This window comes from Nothobranchius furzeri, chromosome 9, assembly GCF_043380555.1.
Source record: "Nothobranchius furzeri strain GRZ-AD chromosome 9, NfurGRZ-RIMD1, whole genome shotgun sequence".
NCBI classification, from domain to species: domain Eukaryota; kingdom Metazoa; phylum Chordata; class Actinopteri; order Cyprinodontiformes; family Nothobranchiidae; genus Nothobranchius; species Nothobranchius furzeri.
In genome coordinates this window covers 32,162,888-32,180,481 of record NC_091749.1, presented here as the reverse complement: position 1 = coordinate 32,180,481, position 17,594 = coordinate 32,162,888, and the positions used below count along the sequence as shown (strand labels likewise).

The 17,594-nt window shown below is 44.1% G+C and overlaps 1 protein-coding gene across 2 annotated transcripts in view; it reads left to right on the top strand.

Moving 5' to 3' along the window:
• Window positions 1-16,640, top strand: part of immp1l (inner mitochondrial membrane peptidase subunit 1) — a 42,414-nt gene extending 25,774 nt beyond the window's left edge. For both annotated transcript variants that reach the window (XM_070554775.1, XM_054732488.2), the window contains exons 5-6: window positions 15,881-15,991; window positions 16,472-16,640. In XM_070554775.1, the coding sequence (XP_070410876.1) occupies window positions 15,881-15,991; window positions 16,472-16,558 (198 nt within the window). In that variant the 3' untranslated portion in view covers window positions 16,559-16,640. The remainder of the gene's footprint in view (window positions 1-15,880; window positions 15,992-16,471) is intronic.
• The last annotated feature ends 954 nt before the right edge of the window (window positions 16,641-17,594 follow it).

Below are 17,594 nucleotides of genomic sequence, written 5' to 3'. Positions count from 1 at the left end.
TATATACAGTAGAGGTGGGAAAAATGATCGATTCTAAGATGCATCGTGATTCAGCCGTGCACGATTCCGCATCGATGCAGCAACGTGACATAATGAGATTCTCTCCCTATGTCTATGTCGGGGGTCGGCAACCGCGGCTCTGGAGCCGCATGCGGCTCTTCCATCCATCCTCTCTGTGCTTATAAAATAATGAATGGATATTTAAATAAAATGCTTTATATTTTACTGCATTAATTTTACATCTGTATGCCAATTCTATGTAAAGATTGTCTGCGTAAACCTGAACAGCTCCAACCCGGTCTTACTGTGAGACCGGGTTGACGCGTCACGCTTGTGCGTAATCATAAAGGCGCATTCTGAGCTGACGAGGATGTGAGATTCTGGGATTCTCCTCAGCTCCTGGATGTGTCGCCACATTGGAGACAGGAACAAGCACTATTCAGCCAAAGTTTCAAAATCAGGGAACATTTTCTAAGTGACAAGTCTCGCTTCAGCCGGAGGAATCTTCCTGCATGCGCTCTGGTTCTGCGACATGCTCCAAGCCCCTCTCCACATCTTCAGCTCACTGTGCACCTTATGTAGTACACGCTGACAGTGAGCTGCGCTGAGCAGTGTCCAGCTCAGATGGGAATCATTTCTTGAGTGATTTAGCTACATCTGCACGAAACGAATAAAGTGTCAGTTCGTCTGCATGCGTCGGGGTAATTCTTTCTATTCTTTCTCTGTCAAAATAAATGGCCAAATACGGGAACTATCCGGTCAGCACAAGCCCTGCTTTTTACTGTTCTGTTTTCTTGTGAAAATTGTTGAAAATAGATAAAATTAAACTTGATTAACACCAGAGCCAGGCGCACTGCGCTGTTATCTCCGTCACTGTAAATGAGGGAAAAACAAAATGATCAGATCCTTTTCTGACCTTCCCCACCTACAAAGTTTAATTACAACAATCAAACGTGACAGAGCCTGGATTTGTATTCTGAACAGTCTAAACATGTTTTAAAAGAATCGTATGACAAAAGTGGCACCTGCTCAGTAAAACCACCAACAGGGTGAAAATATCTAAATATTGTAGGCAGAGACGGGCTACAACTTCTGGATCCACTTTATATAAATTGTTTTATTGATTATCTTCTTATGACAGATAACTTTGACGTACACGAGCGACCGGTACCGGCTGCTGTCTGAGGGTAGGCCCCGCCCACAACGCCGCGGCTGCTGCGGTGTTTTTCTTTACTGTGGGAAATGGGTAATAATGGCTCTTTGATGGGAACAGGTTGCCGACCCCTGGTCTTTGTCTATGCAGGACAATAAAGTTTTGAGGTTTTATAATTACTTCTGGGAACAGAGTTGCAATGACATGTGCACTACGTTGCCCTAGCTCCAATTTAAACCAGAAAAGGCGGACAGGGACACAGGGGCCAACATTACCAGTAATCAAAGATGTACCCGTTACATTTAAATCGGATGTCTGGGCTAATTTCGGTTTTGGGATCCTGGATGTGAAAGAATCACTTAACACAGTATTTGTTTACTATTTTTAAGTTCAGTAATAATCTATCTTAAAGCTGCTCTACCGAAAACATTATTTCTTATATTATTTAAGTAATTATAGGCAGCACACTTTAAAAATGATTGCTCACTATAGTGAATAGATGAATGTTCTGTTTTTCAGGGATTTCTAAATCAAAAAAAAAAATTGAAAACTATTCTACTGCTTTTATTAAGTAATGAAAATTTTTGTGTGAAGAATCGTGATGCATTTCAGACTCAAATCGAATCGTTAGGCAGATAATCGGAATCGGATCGAATCGTGAGGCAGGTAGAGATGCACACCACTAATATACAGTGGGATGCAAAAGTTTGGGCAGCCTCAATACTTTAAGCGAGAAAGCTGTGCTGCTGCCAAGACTCTCCCGGTGTGAAAAGGACCGCTTTGAAGTTCGTGAGTAAACTGCTCTGCCGCCGTTTCACGCCACTGCTTCCCATGTGAAAGCGGGGTAACCCTAACGATGACTAATCAAACGGTTACAATTTGTCTGAGGTCATTTGGCCACTCCGGCTCTCCATAGCTGTTTCTTGATTACACGGGGGAGGGCTTTGACCCGTCTCTTTGCACATTCAGGATAAACAGAACTCCATTGGCACAAACGGACATCCCCAAATAATTAAAAACTATGAACTTAAATGCATAGTTTAGGGCAGAACATTGACCCAGAGGGTTTCTGATTGAAAACAAGTTTGACTGTATGGTTTAATAAGTTAGAGATTATTCATAAAACCATCCAACGCCATTTGTGCTGAGTCTACGCACCCATGTATGAAGGCCTCTGTGTGATCCAGGGGGTCAAGAGGTCAGGGTGGACACTGCCGGTGGTGGGGCCTCTGGCCAACGGAACCCGTAGTGTAGCTCTGAGCGCGACCCGTCTAGTCGCAGATACCTTCAGGTGACGGGAGGAAGCTGGCGTATCTACTTTGCATCTGCGGCTGTTCGGCGTTAAAAGAGGCGTTGTGTCTGATATCACTAGCAAGTGTTGCTGAGAGATGTTTTCACCTGAGGTCAAAAGTGTAGCGTAGATAATCTACATACTAGGATTTAACGCTGTTTGCTATCAGCTTGGCTAAATCCTGAGAAAGATCAAATTAGCAAATGAAGCTTATATCATGTGTAAATATCCAGGATATTTATATAATCGATAGAAGTAATACACCAACTGGCTTGGTCTATATTTAATCCAAAGATTAATATTTAATTTAAGTTATTGAAATTAATAGCAAAAGTTTATTTATTAATTCAAAAGATTTAAAAGGAATCTTTGCTCGTTCAATAACCGAATGTACACCACTCTGTTTCATTTCAAAGAAGATCCAGGTTTAAAAAGTTAAGAATTTATTACTAACAATTTAAAGATGACAATTTATAAAACTTTGATATTAAAACTTGGTATTAAAAGCAGCCTGTGTCTGGATGAAAACTAAAATGAAATGTGTGTGTTTGGATGTGTGGATGGAATCTCAGAAAGTTCCTATCAGAGAGAGAAACGCATTCTGGGTGAAAGAGTTTGTTTTGCAGCTAAGTTATTTCTTAAAGAGAACAGCATACGGACGCAATCTGTGTTCTACCTCACCGATCAGACGACCCTCTGTGTGGATCTGGAGGTCAAGGGAGGATGTTGTCAGCCTCTGGGTACTCGGTCCGGTAGGGAAGACCCGAGTGGTACCGACTCTCTGGTCCAAGAGTTGCCGCAGGCACACAGGTGTTGAGTTTGCGTCTTAACTTAACTCTGAAGGAGTTTGCGTCAGCTGGTTGCAGGTGGCGTTTATTGGAGCAATTCTATCGGCGTGACAGAACAGCTTAGTGGAGGCTTTGGGCGGCCGACCCATATCCTCTGGGACTCTCGTGCCACGGAGATATTTTGGTTTGTTCAAGAACGTCAGCTTGAACTGAGGAGTTTGGTTTTATTAAACCTGAGGACACGCCCTCTCAGAGGTAGAAAGCTTTGGTTATGGAGCAAAGACATGTGAGGGGCAGTTACCTTTACCCCTGATGTCTGTCCTGCATGGTGTGTATAAGTGTACATGATCTTCTGGTTACTGCTCAAACATGACTGATTATCATAAATAATAATTATTATTAACCAAAGAATAATAATTCATTTCAGTAATTAAATACATTAATAATGAACCATGATGATTATTCATGAACATTGTAATAGACAGTGAAAAGAGTTTATTAAAAATGATTTTTTTTAAATCTTGAAGTATCCTTCATCTTGCGGACGGAACAGCTGTCAGATAAAAGGCAGTCAGATTAAAGATGGTTTAGCAGACTTTGTCTCCTGTAACGGATAATCTGTGGGTAGAAGTTCAGCCAGGACAGCGTGACACAGCTGGGGTAGTGTGACCTTTGGGTCACAAATGAAGCCATTCATGTCGCTACAAAAGAGAGGATGGTTCCAAATGCTTGCTCACCAGTAGGCTGAACCACAAGGCAGCTGGAGAACTGAGGAATCAGGAAGGGATCCTTGTACTTATTAAATGTTGTTTACAAATCAGGATTTGAAAAGTTTTAAAGGCGTTACCAAAATACCTCAGAAGATCCCTCCTTCATTCAGATACTTAGAGGTTTTCTCTTAGAGTGAAGTGAAAATGTTGTTACACTTTACTGTGAATTCAGTGTTATGTCATTTATGATTAGAAAGATGAGCTTTATTCAGAGAGTAAAAATCTCCTCTTCTGCATGAGATCTTGGCTTCCAGAAAAGAGAAAGGAGCTAGGAGAAGGACTTATTATGGCTCCCTTATTCAGTAGCAAGGTCGTTGAGCAGTACCTTTCTGGTTTGGAGACCAGACAGATACGATGTGGCCCAGGAGGTTTGACGCAGTTTGTGCTTGCAGGTTAAAATTTACTTCTGGTCATTTTGATGAAATACTTGGCCTTTTGGTACACTACAAAATTATATGGATAGTTTAAAAATATGAGATATTGTCCAGTCCTAATGCAGAGGAAGCCTTTTCTCCGCCCCTGGCACAAACAGAGCCACTTGAGGTATGCTGGAGTACATTTGGACAAGCCAGCTTCATTTTGGAATAAGGCGCTGTGGACTGATGAAACTAAAACTGAGTTATTTGGGCATAACAAGAGGCGTTATGCATGGAGGAAAAAGAACACAGCATTCCAAGAAAAACACCTTCTACCTACAGCTAAATATGGCAACACGTTCTCACACCCTAAGCATCGAAAAATGACGCGGTGTGACCAAGCGTGAAAATATGACGCACAGGGTGCCCCAGCGCGTCAGGAGAGGACGCGTTATGTCAGAGCGACGCCCGCGGTGAGACGGACATTTGACCGATTTGTGACCTTTACCCTCTTGCTATTTAACCTTCCCCTCACCTCCATCCTAACCTTAACCAGCTTGTGCTGTCATTCCTCTCAAACACGCTTAATTGAAAATTTACACAGACATACTGGGTTAAGGTTAGGATGGGGATGAGGGGAAGGTTGAACTGCTAGAGGTTAGAGGTGAAATGTTGGGTAAATGTCCGTCTCACCACGGGTGTCGGATACGGACGCTGTGGCACAGCACATGTCCCTGTGTGTCCTCTCCCGACACACTGGGGTATCCTGCGCGTCAAATTTTGACGCTTGGTCACACCGCATCATTTTTCTACACTTGGGGTGTGAGAACGTGTTGAATATGGGGGTGGTTCCATCATGCTGTGGGGCTGTGTGGCCAGTGCAGGGACTGGGAATCCTGTTAAAGTTGAGGGCCGCATGGATTCCACTCATTATCAGCAGATTCTGGAGACCAATGTCCACGAATCAGTTACAAAGCTGCATCTGCACCGGGGCTGGACCTTTCAACAAGAAAACCACCCTAAACACTCCTCAAAATCTAAAGCATCCGTGCGGATGAACAAGTACAACAATCTGGAAAGGTCATCTCAGTCCCCAGACCTGCATATTGTTGAAAAGCTGTGGTGTGAGTTAAAGAGAGATGTTCATGCTCAGAAGCCATCAAACTTGAATGAACTAGAGACGTTTTATAAAGAATAATGGTCCAAAATACCTTCAACCAAAATTTTTGGAGCTCCTCTTTTCCTTGTTGTACAGCACTTTGGTCAGCTGTCATGCTGTTTATAAATGTGCTCTATAAATAAACATGGTATGGTATGGTAACCAGAATCCAGATTCTCATTAGAAGCTATAGGAAGAGTTAAGAGCTCAAGCGTCAAGCTCTGGTCCTCGAGGGCCGCTATCCCTAGATATAGATATAGATGGTTTAGTGTTTTCCCTGTTTCAACGCACCTGACTTCAATAGCAGATGATTAACAGACTTCTGGAGAGCTTGACGAGCTGCTGCACAGGTGAATCAACTGTGTTGCAATAGGGAAACGATAATAAGATCCAGGATACCGCCCCTCACGGACTGGAGTTTAACACCCCTGGTTTAGAGGCTGTTATTTCTGCAAAAAGAGGCTCTACTAGATATAGAGTTAATTTTATTTTTGTGATGCCCAAATTTATGCACCTGCCTGACTGTTGAGCAATGATTGTGCACTTTCTGCAAATCCTATAAACTTTGTTTCACTTCTCAAACATCACAGTGTCTCTTATGATATATTTAACTAGATGTTTTATCGCAACACCCAATGATTTATAGAAGAAAAGTTTTGCATCCCACTGTAGCATATAAAAATTCTTGGAGCTCAAAATGGCTCAAGAGCCCAGATAAATTGCCAAATACAACCCCATATTACAGCCCACCAATGGAAAGACTAGTTGACCATGTCCACTTGACCAGAGCATGAATATTAAATGAGCTGCATGCTGATGGGCCGGTTTGCCCCAATGGCTCTATAAAGCTGCCTTAAGCTGTACAGCCATGTACTCGGTAGGCAAGCTATTATCTATCTGGCGTTCAGTCTAACTCTGGATACTCCCAGAACATCCTGGAATGTTAAATGTGTGCTCCAACATATTTGTCTTTGCCCTTTTCCTCTCGTCCAACAAGCATGTTAGCAGTAGCTTGGGCCAGCGTAGCTCTGCAGTTAGTATTACTGCTACAAACATTTTTACATTGCTGACATTAAAATGGCTGGGACATGCACATTTAAGCAGGCATAGCTATGCTTATGACGTGTTATACCAGCATTTCTTAGAACAAAGCTTCTCCATGTCCATTACAGTATTACTAATTTGCATAGGAAAGCAGGTCGGATACAGCAATGAGTATGTTTACATGCAGTCAATATCCGGGTTAAGGTCGGTATTCGGGTTTCTGAGTTGATCAGAATAACCCGTTTACAAGCATAAATAGAAAGAGTTACCCCTAACTTGCATAGCCTGATTTAAATGCGGACGTTGGGGTAGCTTCAGGACGTATGGACTATGTCCAGACGCAATATGCGTCATTTCCGGTTCTTCTTGTTCCGTTATCTGTGAAAACAACCACATGTTTCCCAGTTCGGAAGAGATAGCGACCGCGTTTGTTTGCGCTTTAGTTTCCTCGTCACTCCAAAAGTGTGGTGCTGTGCCGCGACTCGCCATGTTGCTCCCAACTTGTTGTTTACTTCCGGTGTTCTGGCGCATACAAGACGTCTCACTACTCAAAAGACCAAGATTCCTTGCGAACAGCGCATACGCAGAACACACACTTTGATGGGGATATCCCGGTATGCGTTTACACGACCAAGCATTCGGGTTAGAAAAGGGTTACCCCAGGTGTAGTAACCGGGTTTTTAAAAACCCGGTTATGAGCATATCCGGATTTTTGGCGGAGTTTACATGGCCGTGCGGAACCGGGTTATTGCGAATATTCGGGTTTTAAAAGGGTTACTGGCTGCGTGTAAACCCACTGACTGACTTTTCGGTATGCTAAATCAGACAACTGCCTATACATAACAAGGTAAATGTGGTTTTAAATTATGTAACCACTATAATACCGTTTCTGTTCCTTCTGATTTCACTCAACCTTTTCAAAATAACTTAAAATTTACAAAGCAGGGACTATTTGTCTTCACAATTAGGTTTTGACTTGCGCACACTACAGTATGCAACAAAACATAACTTTTCTTTTTAGAAAAATTAAATGAGCGTTACTGTTTACACATGCAACCAAGACAAGGTGTGACACCAGATACCTGCAGCATTTTAACCCTTTGTGCGGTTTTATACTTTGTCGTGTATTTTTAAAATCTATTATTCTTTTGCTTCCGGGGACACAATTACTTGGTGACAGCTGGTGTAACTGAGAAAATACCTATTGTTCACATAAATGTTTCAGCCCCCTAAGGGAGGTGATTTTTTTGTCTCCTCGGGAGAATTTCTGTTTGTGTGTGATTATTATGATAGTGTGAAGCACTGTGTGTAGACCTGTAGATGGTTTTTTTAAGGCCGTGTTTGACCCTGTCATCACCCTTTTTTTGTTGTTCAGGCAGAAAGACACATCCTCTCCCTGCTCAGAGATCCAACAACCGACTAATTGCCCTCTCGCCTTTTAGAAATCATTTCTGTGTCTGGGTTTTTGTGTCAAAACAATGCCACATGATCCCTAACATTAAACTGGAGGAAAAGAACACGAGTGATGACATGCACCCCTTGTCTGTGTTCTCTGCAGTAAAGATCGACAGGGTAATGCGGTGACGGTTTATCTCAATATTCAAACACAGTAGTAAGCTGAACGTAATTCCTCACCCCAATCATGTTAAAATAATGAGCACTGTAATGGCATGGCTGTTAAACAGCATTCCTTCACAGTGATGAGAGCTCCAGTTTCGGCTCTTCTCGACACGTCTCTGACAGGTACACAATGCCTGGCGTCGACCCAACCTGCAACCGCAGTACAACTGCTGTCTTTGCTATCCATCACACCCAGGTCCCCGGCACGAACGAGTAGAGATCCCACATTTAAATGCTTCAACTCTGTCTTGAGTTCATCTGGGTATTTTGAATTATCTGACATATTGATACTGTTAGAGATGTTAGATTACTCATACACCCCACTACCCTGTCTGCTGAAAAACTGATTTAATTACAGGCTTCATTTAAGTGCTGACAGAAAATTGTCCACAAAATTGCTCATGTTGAAGTAAAAAAAAAAAAGTATTATCTGAATTCATTAGTCTAAGAGGTTTCTCAGACTTATTTTTCTTTCATTGTTTATACAACTCATGGTATTTGCCCTGGTTTCAAGCAAGTTTATCTATTTTCAACCTTTTATTGTTTTTCTCCCAAAACTGTAAATCTGAGTTGAAGTGACAATCAATTAGTACATGTCACAAAATCAGTTTGGGTGTAAAATGTTGTCTTTTAGATTTAGCTTGAACGTCTAGACCTGGACACATCGTTGAATTATTTTATTTTTTAATTTCAACCCCAGGGTGTTATTGAAGTCCATAACTGAAGTGTATTTCTGTTGTTACAATTTTCAAAAATAATTATTTTCATGCAGAAAACCAGAGAGAAAACAAAGTGATCAACTATGGACGTCGGCCCTGTTCTGGTAAAAGAAATCCCAAAACTAAAACACATGAACAAGTTATGTAACATTCTATTTGAATAATATAGTTAATGATAAGACACAAGAATAATCCAGCTAATTTTAGAACATTATATCTCTGTTCAAAAATACAGAATATATTGCAATAATTAAACAATGTAGTATACCTTTATAAAAACTGATAATTTTTGAATATTTTTTAAAAGTAATTGAACATTTATAGATCATTAGAATATTTTAGAATATTTTTTAAAATTTAAAGACCAAAGGTGACAGATCATTTGCTGCTGTGGCCCCCAGACTCTGGAACTCTCTCCCCTGAGCCTGAGATCAGTGGACTCAGTGGACTCATTTAAAAACCAGCTGAAAACTCACCTGTTCAAAGAGGCTTTTGTCTGACCTTCACTCTCTCCTTGTTCTGCTCTCCCCACCTATTCCACCTTCCTCAGGATCCACTGATTTCCCTCTTTCCTATTCACTCTCTCTCTCTTTCTTAACATATTTTTAATCACAATTGTCTATTTTTTGCTCATTTTAAATATATATTTTAACCATTTTCTAAATTTTTTTTATATTTTAACATTTTTTGTTTTTGTGAGGCTCCTTGTGATTTTTAACTTGAGAGGAGCTATAGGAATGATATTTTCTTCTTCTTCTTCTTTATATTTGAGGATCTACCTCATTGTCATCTCCCTCCTGTTCATCATTTCAATTTCAATTCAAAATTTATTTCACTCAAAATTTAAATATACAAACATCAAATCAGAATACAATTGCCAACCAGAATACAATCATTCAAGTGAAATAGGGGGAGGAAGAAGAAAAAATCTTATATGACGTACCCCCTTTAACTAAGACAAGATAAATTACAACATCATCACCGATGGCAAGATCGGTTGGCGCAATAACTGTCCTCCTCCATTTCCCAGAGAGATCTTAGTTTAAAACTACAAAATATATTCAGTATTATAATTGTTATGATTACTGTTACCACAAATATTAAAATTATGTCTAAAAAACAACAGATTAAACCTAAAAAATTCCTTTTTTTTTTTTTTACTTGTTCATGGCGTGAGCTCAAATATGGCAGATTTGATTTTCATACTATTATTACACCAACTTCATTGAGTTTAACATTTACAACACGTACACCCTTATTGATGTGAGAGTTTCATAAACCTAGCATTGTTAGTTTTAGAGATCTAACCGTAAACACGAGAGTAGACCTAAGAGTTTTCTGTCTGTGCAGACACACCAATATTTGGCGTCTTATAACCCTGCACTGATTGGTGGAATGGTGCCATGGTGCAAACCATGACTAGCTTGATCTCTGATGATTGTTTGGGTGAAATACTGTAATTCTAAGAGTTTGTGAAAAGGCACAGCAACATGATGTGAGTGGAAGTGTCTAAATATGGACATTGGCACTGTAAAGGTTAAGAACGATAAATAACTCCTCCTTGAACCGTCACCTTATCGTGGTGGAGGAGTTTGAGTGCCCTAATGATCCTAGGAGCTATGTTGTCTGGGGCACTTAGTGCCCCTGGTAGGGTCTCCCATGACAAATTGGTCTTAGGTGAAGGGTGAGACAAAGAACGGTTCGAAGGATCTTTCATGGCGGTTAAAACGAAGAGTCGGAGTACCCGGCCCGGAGGGTTACCGGGGTCCCACCCTGGAGCCCGGCCTGGGGTTGGGGCCCGTGAGCGAGCGCCTGGTGGCCGGGCTTTCGCCCATGGGGCCCGGCCGGGCCCAGCCCGAACCGGATACATGGGCTCGTCCAACTGTGGACCCACCACCCGCAGGAGGAACATGAAGGGTCCGGTGCAATGCGAATCGGGTGGCAGACCAAGGCGGGAGCCTTGGCGGTCCAATCCCCGGACAAGAAAACTAGTTTTTGGGACATGGAACGTCACCTCGCTGGCGGGGAAGGAGCCGGAGCTTGTGGCAGAGGTTGAGCGGTACCGGCTAGATATAGTCGGACTCACCTCGACACATTGCATTGGCTCTGGAACCCGAGACCTGGAGAGGGGTTGGACACTCTACTTTGCTGGAGTTGCTCCGGGTGAGAGGCGGAGGGCTGGGGTTGGCTTTTTGTTAGCCCCGAGACTCTCTGCCTGTGTGTTGGGGTTTACCCCGGGGGACAAGAGGGTAGCTTCCTTGCGCCTTCGGGTCGGGGAACGGGTCCTGACTGTTGTGTGTGCTTATGGGCCAAATATCAGTTTAGAGTACCCACCCTTTTTGGAGTCCCTGGGACGAGTGCTAGATAGTGCTCCATCAGGGGACTCCATTGTCCTGCTGGGGGACTTCAATGCTCACGTGGGCAATGACAGCTTGACCTGGAGGGGTGTGATTGGGAGGAACGGCCCACCTAATCTGAACTCGAGCTGTGTTTTGTTATTGGACTTCTGTGCAAGCCGCAGTTTGGCCATAACGAACACCATGTTCGAACATAAGGATGCCCACCGGTACACTTGGTACCAGGGCAGCCTAGGTCACAGGTCGATGATAGATTTTGTAGTCGTATCATCTGACCTGCGGCCGTATGTTTTGGACACCCGAGTGAAGAGAGGGGCGGAGCTGTCAACTGATCACCACCTGGTGGTGAGTTGGATCAGATGGCAAGGGAACATGCCGCGTAGACCTGGCAGACCCAAACGCATAGTGAGGGTCTGCTGGGAACGCCTGGCAGAAGAACCTGTCAAGACGGTCTTCAACTCCCACCTCCGGCAGAGCTTTGACCACGTCCCGAGAGCAGTGGGGGACATTGAGTCCGAGTGGGCCTTGTTCCACTCTGCGATTGTCGAGGCGGCTGTTGCTAGCTGTGGTCGTAAGGTGGCCGGTGCCAGTCGTGGTGGCAACCCCCGTACCCGCTGGTGGACACCAGAGGTTCGGGGAGCCGTCAGGCTGAAGAAGGAGGCCTACAGGGCGTGGCTGGTCTGTGGGTCTCCGGAGGCAGCAGACAGGTACCGGATAGCCAAGCGGGGTGCAGCAGTGGCAGTTGCTGAGGCAAAATCTCGGGCGTGGGAGGAGTTTGGTGAGGCCATGGAGAAAGACTATCGATCGGCTCCAAAGAGGTTCTGGCAAACTGTCCGGCGCCTCAGGAGAGGAAGGCAGCAACTCGCTCACACTGTTTACAGTGGGGATGGGGAGCTGCTGACGTCAACTGAGGCTATAGTCGGACGGTGGAAGGAATACTTTGAGGAGCTCCTCAATCCCACCAATGCGCATTTCGAGGAGGAACCAGAGCTGGGAGGCCTGGGGATGGACTGTCCGATCTCGGGGGCAGAAGTTGCTGAGGTAGTCAAACAACTACACAGCGGCGGAGCCCCAGGGGCGGATGAGGTTCGTCCTGGGTATCTCAAGGCTATGGATGTTGTAGGGCTGTCATGGTTGACACGTCTCTACAACATTGCGTGGTCATCGGGGGCAGTTCCTAGGGAGTGGCAGACCGGGGTGGTGGTCCCCATCTTTAAGAAGGGTGACCTGAGGGTGTGTTCCAACTATAGGGGGATCACACTCCTCAGCCTCCCTGGAAAGGTCTACGCCAAGGTACTGGAGAGGAGGGTCCGATCTGAGTTGAATCTCAGATAGAGGAGGAGCAATGTGGTTTTCGTCCTGGCCGTGGAACTGTGGACCAGCTCTATACCCTTGCAAGGGTGATGGAGGGGGCATGGGAGTTTGCCCAACCAATCCACATGTGCTTTGTGGATTTGGAGAAGGCTTATGACCGTGTCCCCAGGGGCACCCTGTGGGGGACGCTCCAGGAGTATGGGGTGGGTGGCTTTCTGTTAAGGGCCATTCAGTCCCTTTACCAGAGGAGCGTGAGTTTGGTCCGCATAGCCGGTAGTAAGTCGGACCTGTTCCCAGTGAGGGTTGGACTCCGCCAGGGCTGCCCTTTGTCACCGGTTCTGTTCATCACTTTTATGGACAGAATTTCTAGACGCAGCCGTGGTGTGGAGTGTGTCGAGTTTGGTGGCAGGAGAATCTCGTCTCTGCTTTTTGCGGATGATGTGGTCCTCCTAGCTTCATCCAGCTCTGACCTTCAGCTCTTGCTGGGTAGGTTCGCGGCCGAATGTGACGCGGCTGGGATGAGGATCAGCACCTCCAAATCTGAGACCATGGTTCTCAACCGGAAAAGGGTGGCTTGCCACCTCCGGGTCGGGGGAGAGGTCCTACCTCAAGTGGAGGAGTTTAAGTATCTCGGGGTCTTGTTCACGAGTGAGGGTAGGAGGGATCGGGAGATCGACAGGCGGATTGGTTCGGCGTCTGCAGTGATGCGGACGCTGAGCCGATCTGTCGTGGGGAAGAGGGAGCTGAGCCAGAAAGCCAGGCTCTCGATTTACCGGTCGATCTACGTCCCAATCCTCACCTATGGTCATGAGCTTTGGGTAATGACCGAAAGAACGAGATCGCGGATACAAGCGGCCGAAATGAGTTTCCTCCGTAGGGTGGCCGGGCTCAGCCTTAGAGATAGGGTGAGGAGCTCGGACATTCGGGAGGGACTCGGAGTAGAACCGCTGCTCCTCCGGATCAAAAGGAGCCAGTTGAGGTGGTTTGGGCATCTGGTCAGGATGCCTCCTGGACGCCTCCCCGGGGAGGTGTTTCGGGCATGTCCTGCCGGCAGAAGGCCCCCGGGTCGACCCAGGACACGTTGGAGAGGTTACATCTCCAATCTGGTCCGGGAACGCCTTGGGGTCCTGCCGGAGGAGCTGGTGGACAAGGCCGGGGAGAGGACGGCCTGGAGCTCCCTAATTGGGATGCTGCCCCCGCGACCCGGACCCGGATAAGCGGAGGAAGACGAAGACGAAGACGATAAATAACCTGCACTTGTATAGCGCCTTTCAGAGTCAGAGGACTCCAAAGAGTACACTACAGTGTACAATTCACCCATTCACACACACATTCACACACGGGTGGTGATGAGCTACGATGTAGCCACAGCTGCCCTGGGGTGCACTGACAGGGGCGAGGCCTGCTGAACACTGGCACCACTGGTCCCTCCGACCACCACCAGCAGGCAAGGTGGGATAAGTGTCTTGCACAAGGACACAACAGCAGTATTCTCTGGTCGGACCAGGGATCAAACCTGCAACCTTCCAAATACTGGGCAACCCATTCTACCTCCTGAGCTACTGCTGTCCCTTTTAGTGGTAGATTGAGATATCCAAGATATCAACTCAGAACGCCAATCCAGATAATTCATTCCCACTGCAGTAAGAGTGTGTAACTCTACAGTTTAACTAGTACTGGCATTATCCCATTTCACTCTAACATCAGTGCTGTATTTAGTGCATGTGTAATATCTGTATGCAGATTTGTATGTCTTTGTCATTTATGCTGTTTCTTCTAGGAAACTAAATTTTCTATTTCCATTCACTAAACGATCTGTTGCTTTGTACCTATTTTGTGTAGATGTAACTAAAATGATTAAAGTCTTAGAACACAGATTCACTGAATATATTGACTTAAATACTAAAACGGCTTATTAGATTTCTGCTAGCATGGGCTGCATTATCAGAAAACAAGCCGTGTGATGTTTTTAACTTCATTATTACAACATCCACTCTTCACAAGTCGACCATCTCTTTTGTTAGTATTGAAATGAGCCGCTGATACGGATTTGCGACCAGATGCAAATTCTCCCCTCGGGTAGTAAATCTTACTCATCATGTTTACGTTTGCTGCCGTCAATCAGATGCTGCTGATTTGCATGAGAGCTGTTGATCAGCTTGTGGTTTTACGTTAAGTTTTATTTACATACGTGGAATAGTTTTCCAAGGTGTTTGAACAGGTGAACAGAACAAAGTTTCCCAGTCAGACGTCTCCGTCTAGGACCAAAGGGCCAACACAGCCAAGATGAAGAAAATGAAAAATGATAGATGGCGATTTGACAGATGACAAATGATGGTGTTTCTTTTGCCTGTGCTTGGGAGCCAGCATATGTTACCATGTTAATGAGGTGTAATGGTGAGAATCCAGCATGCTGACATATGGTTCTCAGATGACTCCTTTAATGATATTCATTTGTGTCGTTGTTAGTCAGCGAGTTGTTTACCTCATGTTAGGTCAACATGTCACATCATCTGTCTCAATTATCAAATGCAGCATCTCACTGTAGCTCTGAGGAGTGATCAGAGAACAGGGTGATAGGAGAGAGGGGCTCAAGCAGGCAAAGACATCACGCCACTAGTATTCTCCTTTTTTTAAAATCCATGTTATTCTTTTTCTTCCAGAGGACTTTTGCCGTGAAAAAGTTAAGCAACACAAAAATAGACTCGTGCATTGTGATGCCCATTATGACAATATAATGTGTTGTTGATCCTGTCTGCACATATAGGGGGACAGCACACTTAATTAGGGCCTTGACAAGCCTACTCTCCTAAAGTGATGAGATTAATCATAATTGGTGTCACTGTGAATTAGAGCCTGCTTGGATGGCCGCCCCACTGGCAGGTCGGACCGCGGTGGAGACCCTTGGACACTGCTGCTAGCCGCAGTGTAGTTCTCTCCCTCTTTCCTCCCTCTGCCTAGCTATCTCAGGCCCCTCTCCGGCTTTGCCCCCTCCATCTTGATAAGAGGGGCGCAGATCTTAGCCAACAGTCTAATGACCCTGTTTGAAGTTCTCTTCAAACCCCATCCCCCGACGCTGTCCGTTACCCATGACCCCTGTCCTAAGACGTTTCAGGGTCAAAGAGGGACCATCAGGTTGATGTTGAAATTGGTGAAGAGGGATAAGTGAGGGATAAGTTTTGGTTGGTGTAAAAACTTTGTGTCGACACGTTTGATTGTTGCGGTCTTGTATATTTACATTTTATGCTGCTCTGTAAGTCTGCATCTTATTCATTTTTGCTCTGTGTCTGTGTCTGATAATATTTTTAGGTCCCAAAAGGCCATGTGTGGCTAGAAGGCGATAACCTTAAGAATTCCAGTGACTCAAGAAGCTATGGCCCAGTTCCCTATGCCCTCATCCGAGGGCGTGTTTGCTTAAAGGTAATAAACAGAAATTTTAGCTTTTTTATTTTTGCTAAACTAGACAAACCGGTTTGGTTTAAGTCTCTCCTACATGGGTTTGAACTTTGGTCGAGTGCTTGTGCGTAAATAAATGTTCCCGTTTTAATTCAGAGGTTTTTGTCGGTTGAAAGTTCTAGCTAAGGGTGTCTGATTGACCAAAGCACAGACAACATATTGTCTTGCTTTCCATTTTGCTAAATTGTCATGTTGCTGGATGTCATAGAAAGCATGACCCTGGAAACAGGTCAAGCAACCTTCTGTCCATCTGATTGGACAGCGGCGCTCCACTGGAGGCCTTGCTACGGCAGCTGATGAAATAACAAGATCTTTTTTTTTATGTAATGAGGTCAAGTGCCTCATGAAAAGCTAGGTAGAATGTCATAAATTGAAAGTAAGTTTGTCCATGTTATGGTTGAATGTCATTAATAAAGTTTTATTGATTTTTTTTCCCTCCTTTAGCTCTGGCCACCACATGGTTTCGGCACCCTGAGCGAGAGCCCGACTAAACGCATCATTAAATCACAGAGTGACTCACACTCAGATTGACACATCCCACTTTGTTTGTGGTGTATCCAACTGTACTTAGTTTCAATCATTTTGGAATAAAACTACTATTTATTCAGCTTTCTTTCAGGTGGTGTCTATTTAAGTTTAACAACATTTTTAAAATATGTGTTTTATTTCGTTTTTGCCAAAACAGTAAGTGTTCGTACCTGCTTGATTAATGGAAGTGTGTTATAACAGTCGGGCCTTTGTTATGTAGGGTTTACAGTGTAGCTAAAGGATTGTATGAGCAGGGAGTGAAACTGTTGTCTTTGTGGAACCACTAATGGCAGAGATGGCAGGAGAAAGGATGGGATCCACAATATGTAGACACTTATCCAGCAAAAAGTTTAAAAAATAGACATACTGACACTTCAGATCACCTAATAGTGTCAGTGCCATGATCAGCTATTATTTATTTGTAGTTTAAATCATTTCTGCACTAAAACCTGCAACCTAGATGTGCTTGATTTGTGCAACAAAGGAACATAACATCTACAAATTTTACATTTAGCAATAAACTGTTTTAGCCCCATAAAAATAGGTTAATAATGTTTACCCTATGTCTGTTAAACAAAAGCTCCCAGGCTGTTTAATAATTAATTTGTCTGCAAAGGCAGATGAAAAAATGCTAACATTTCCCATTTAAGCATGAAATATTAATACGCACTTAGTAAAGTCTTAATCTCCGCTGAATACACAAGAGTGTGTGTGTGCGTGCATGTGTGTTGAGATGCATTCGTCACAGTATTATTCTATGCAGGCTCTTTCCGTTCACAAACATCACTGTTTTCATTGATAAAGGTCATATCTGCCCCACACATTTTACTTTAGCTCGTCTGTGTGAATTTACAACATTGCATGGCTTCATTCATCTGTTGAGTGATGATAAGAATAACATAGAAAATGTATTTTCTGGAATTACAGAAAATGTGTTTGTATTAATATTATTTTGTGTGCATTTAAAAAAAAAGCTAACAGGAAAAATTGCACGACCCCAAACAACAAGCCATAGAGCAGAGCATCATTAAAGAGCAAT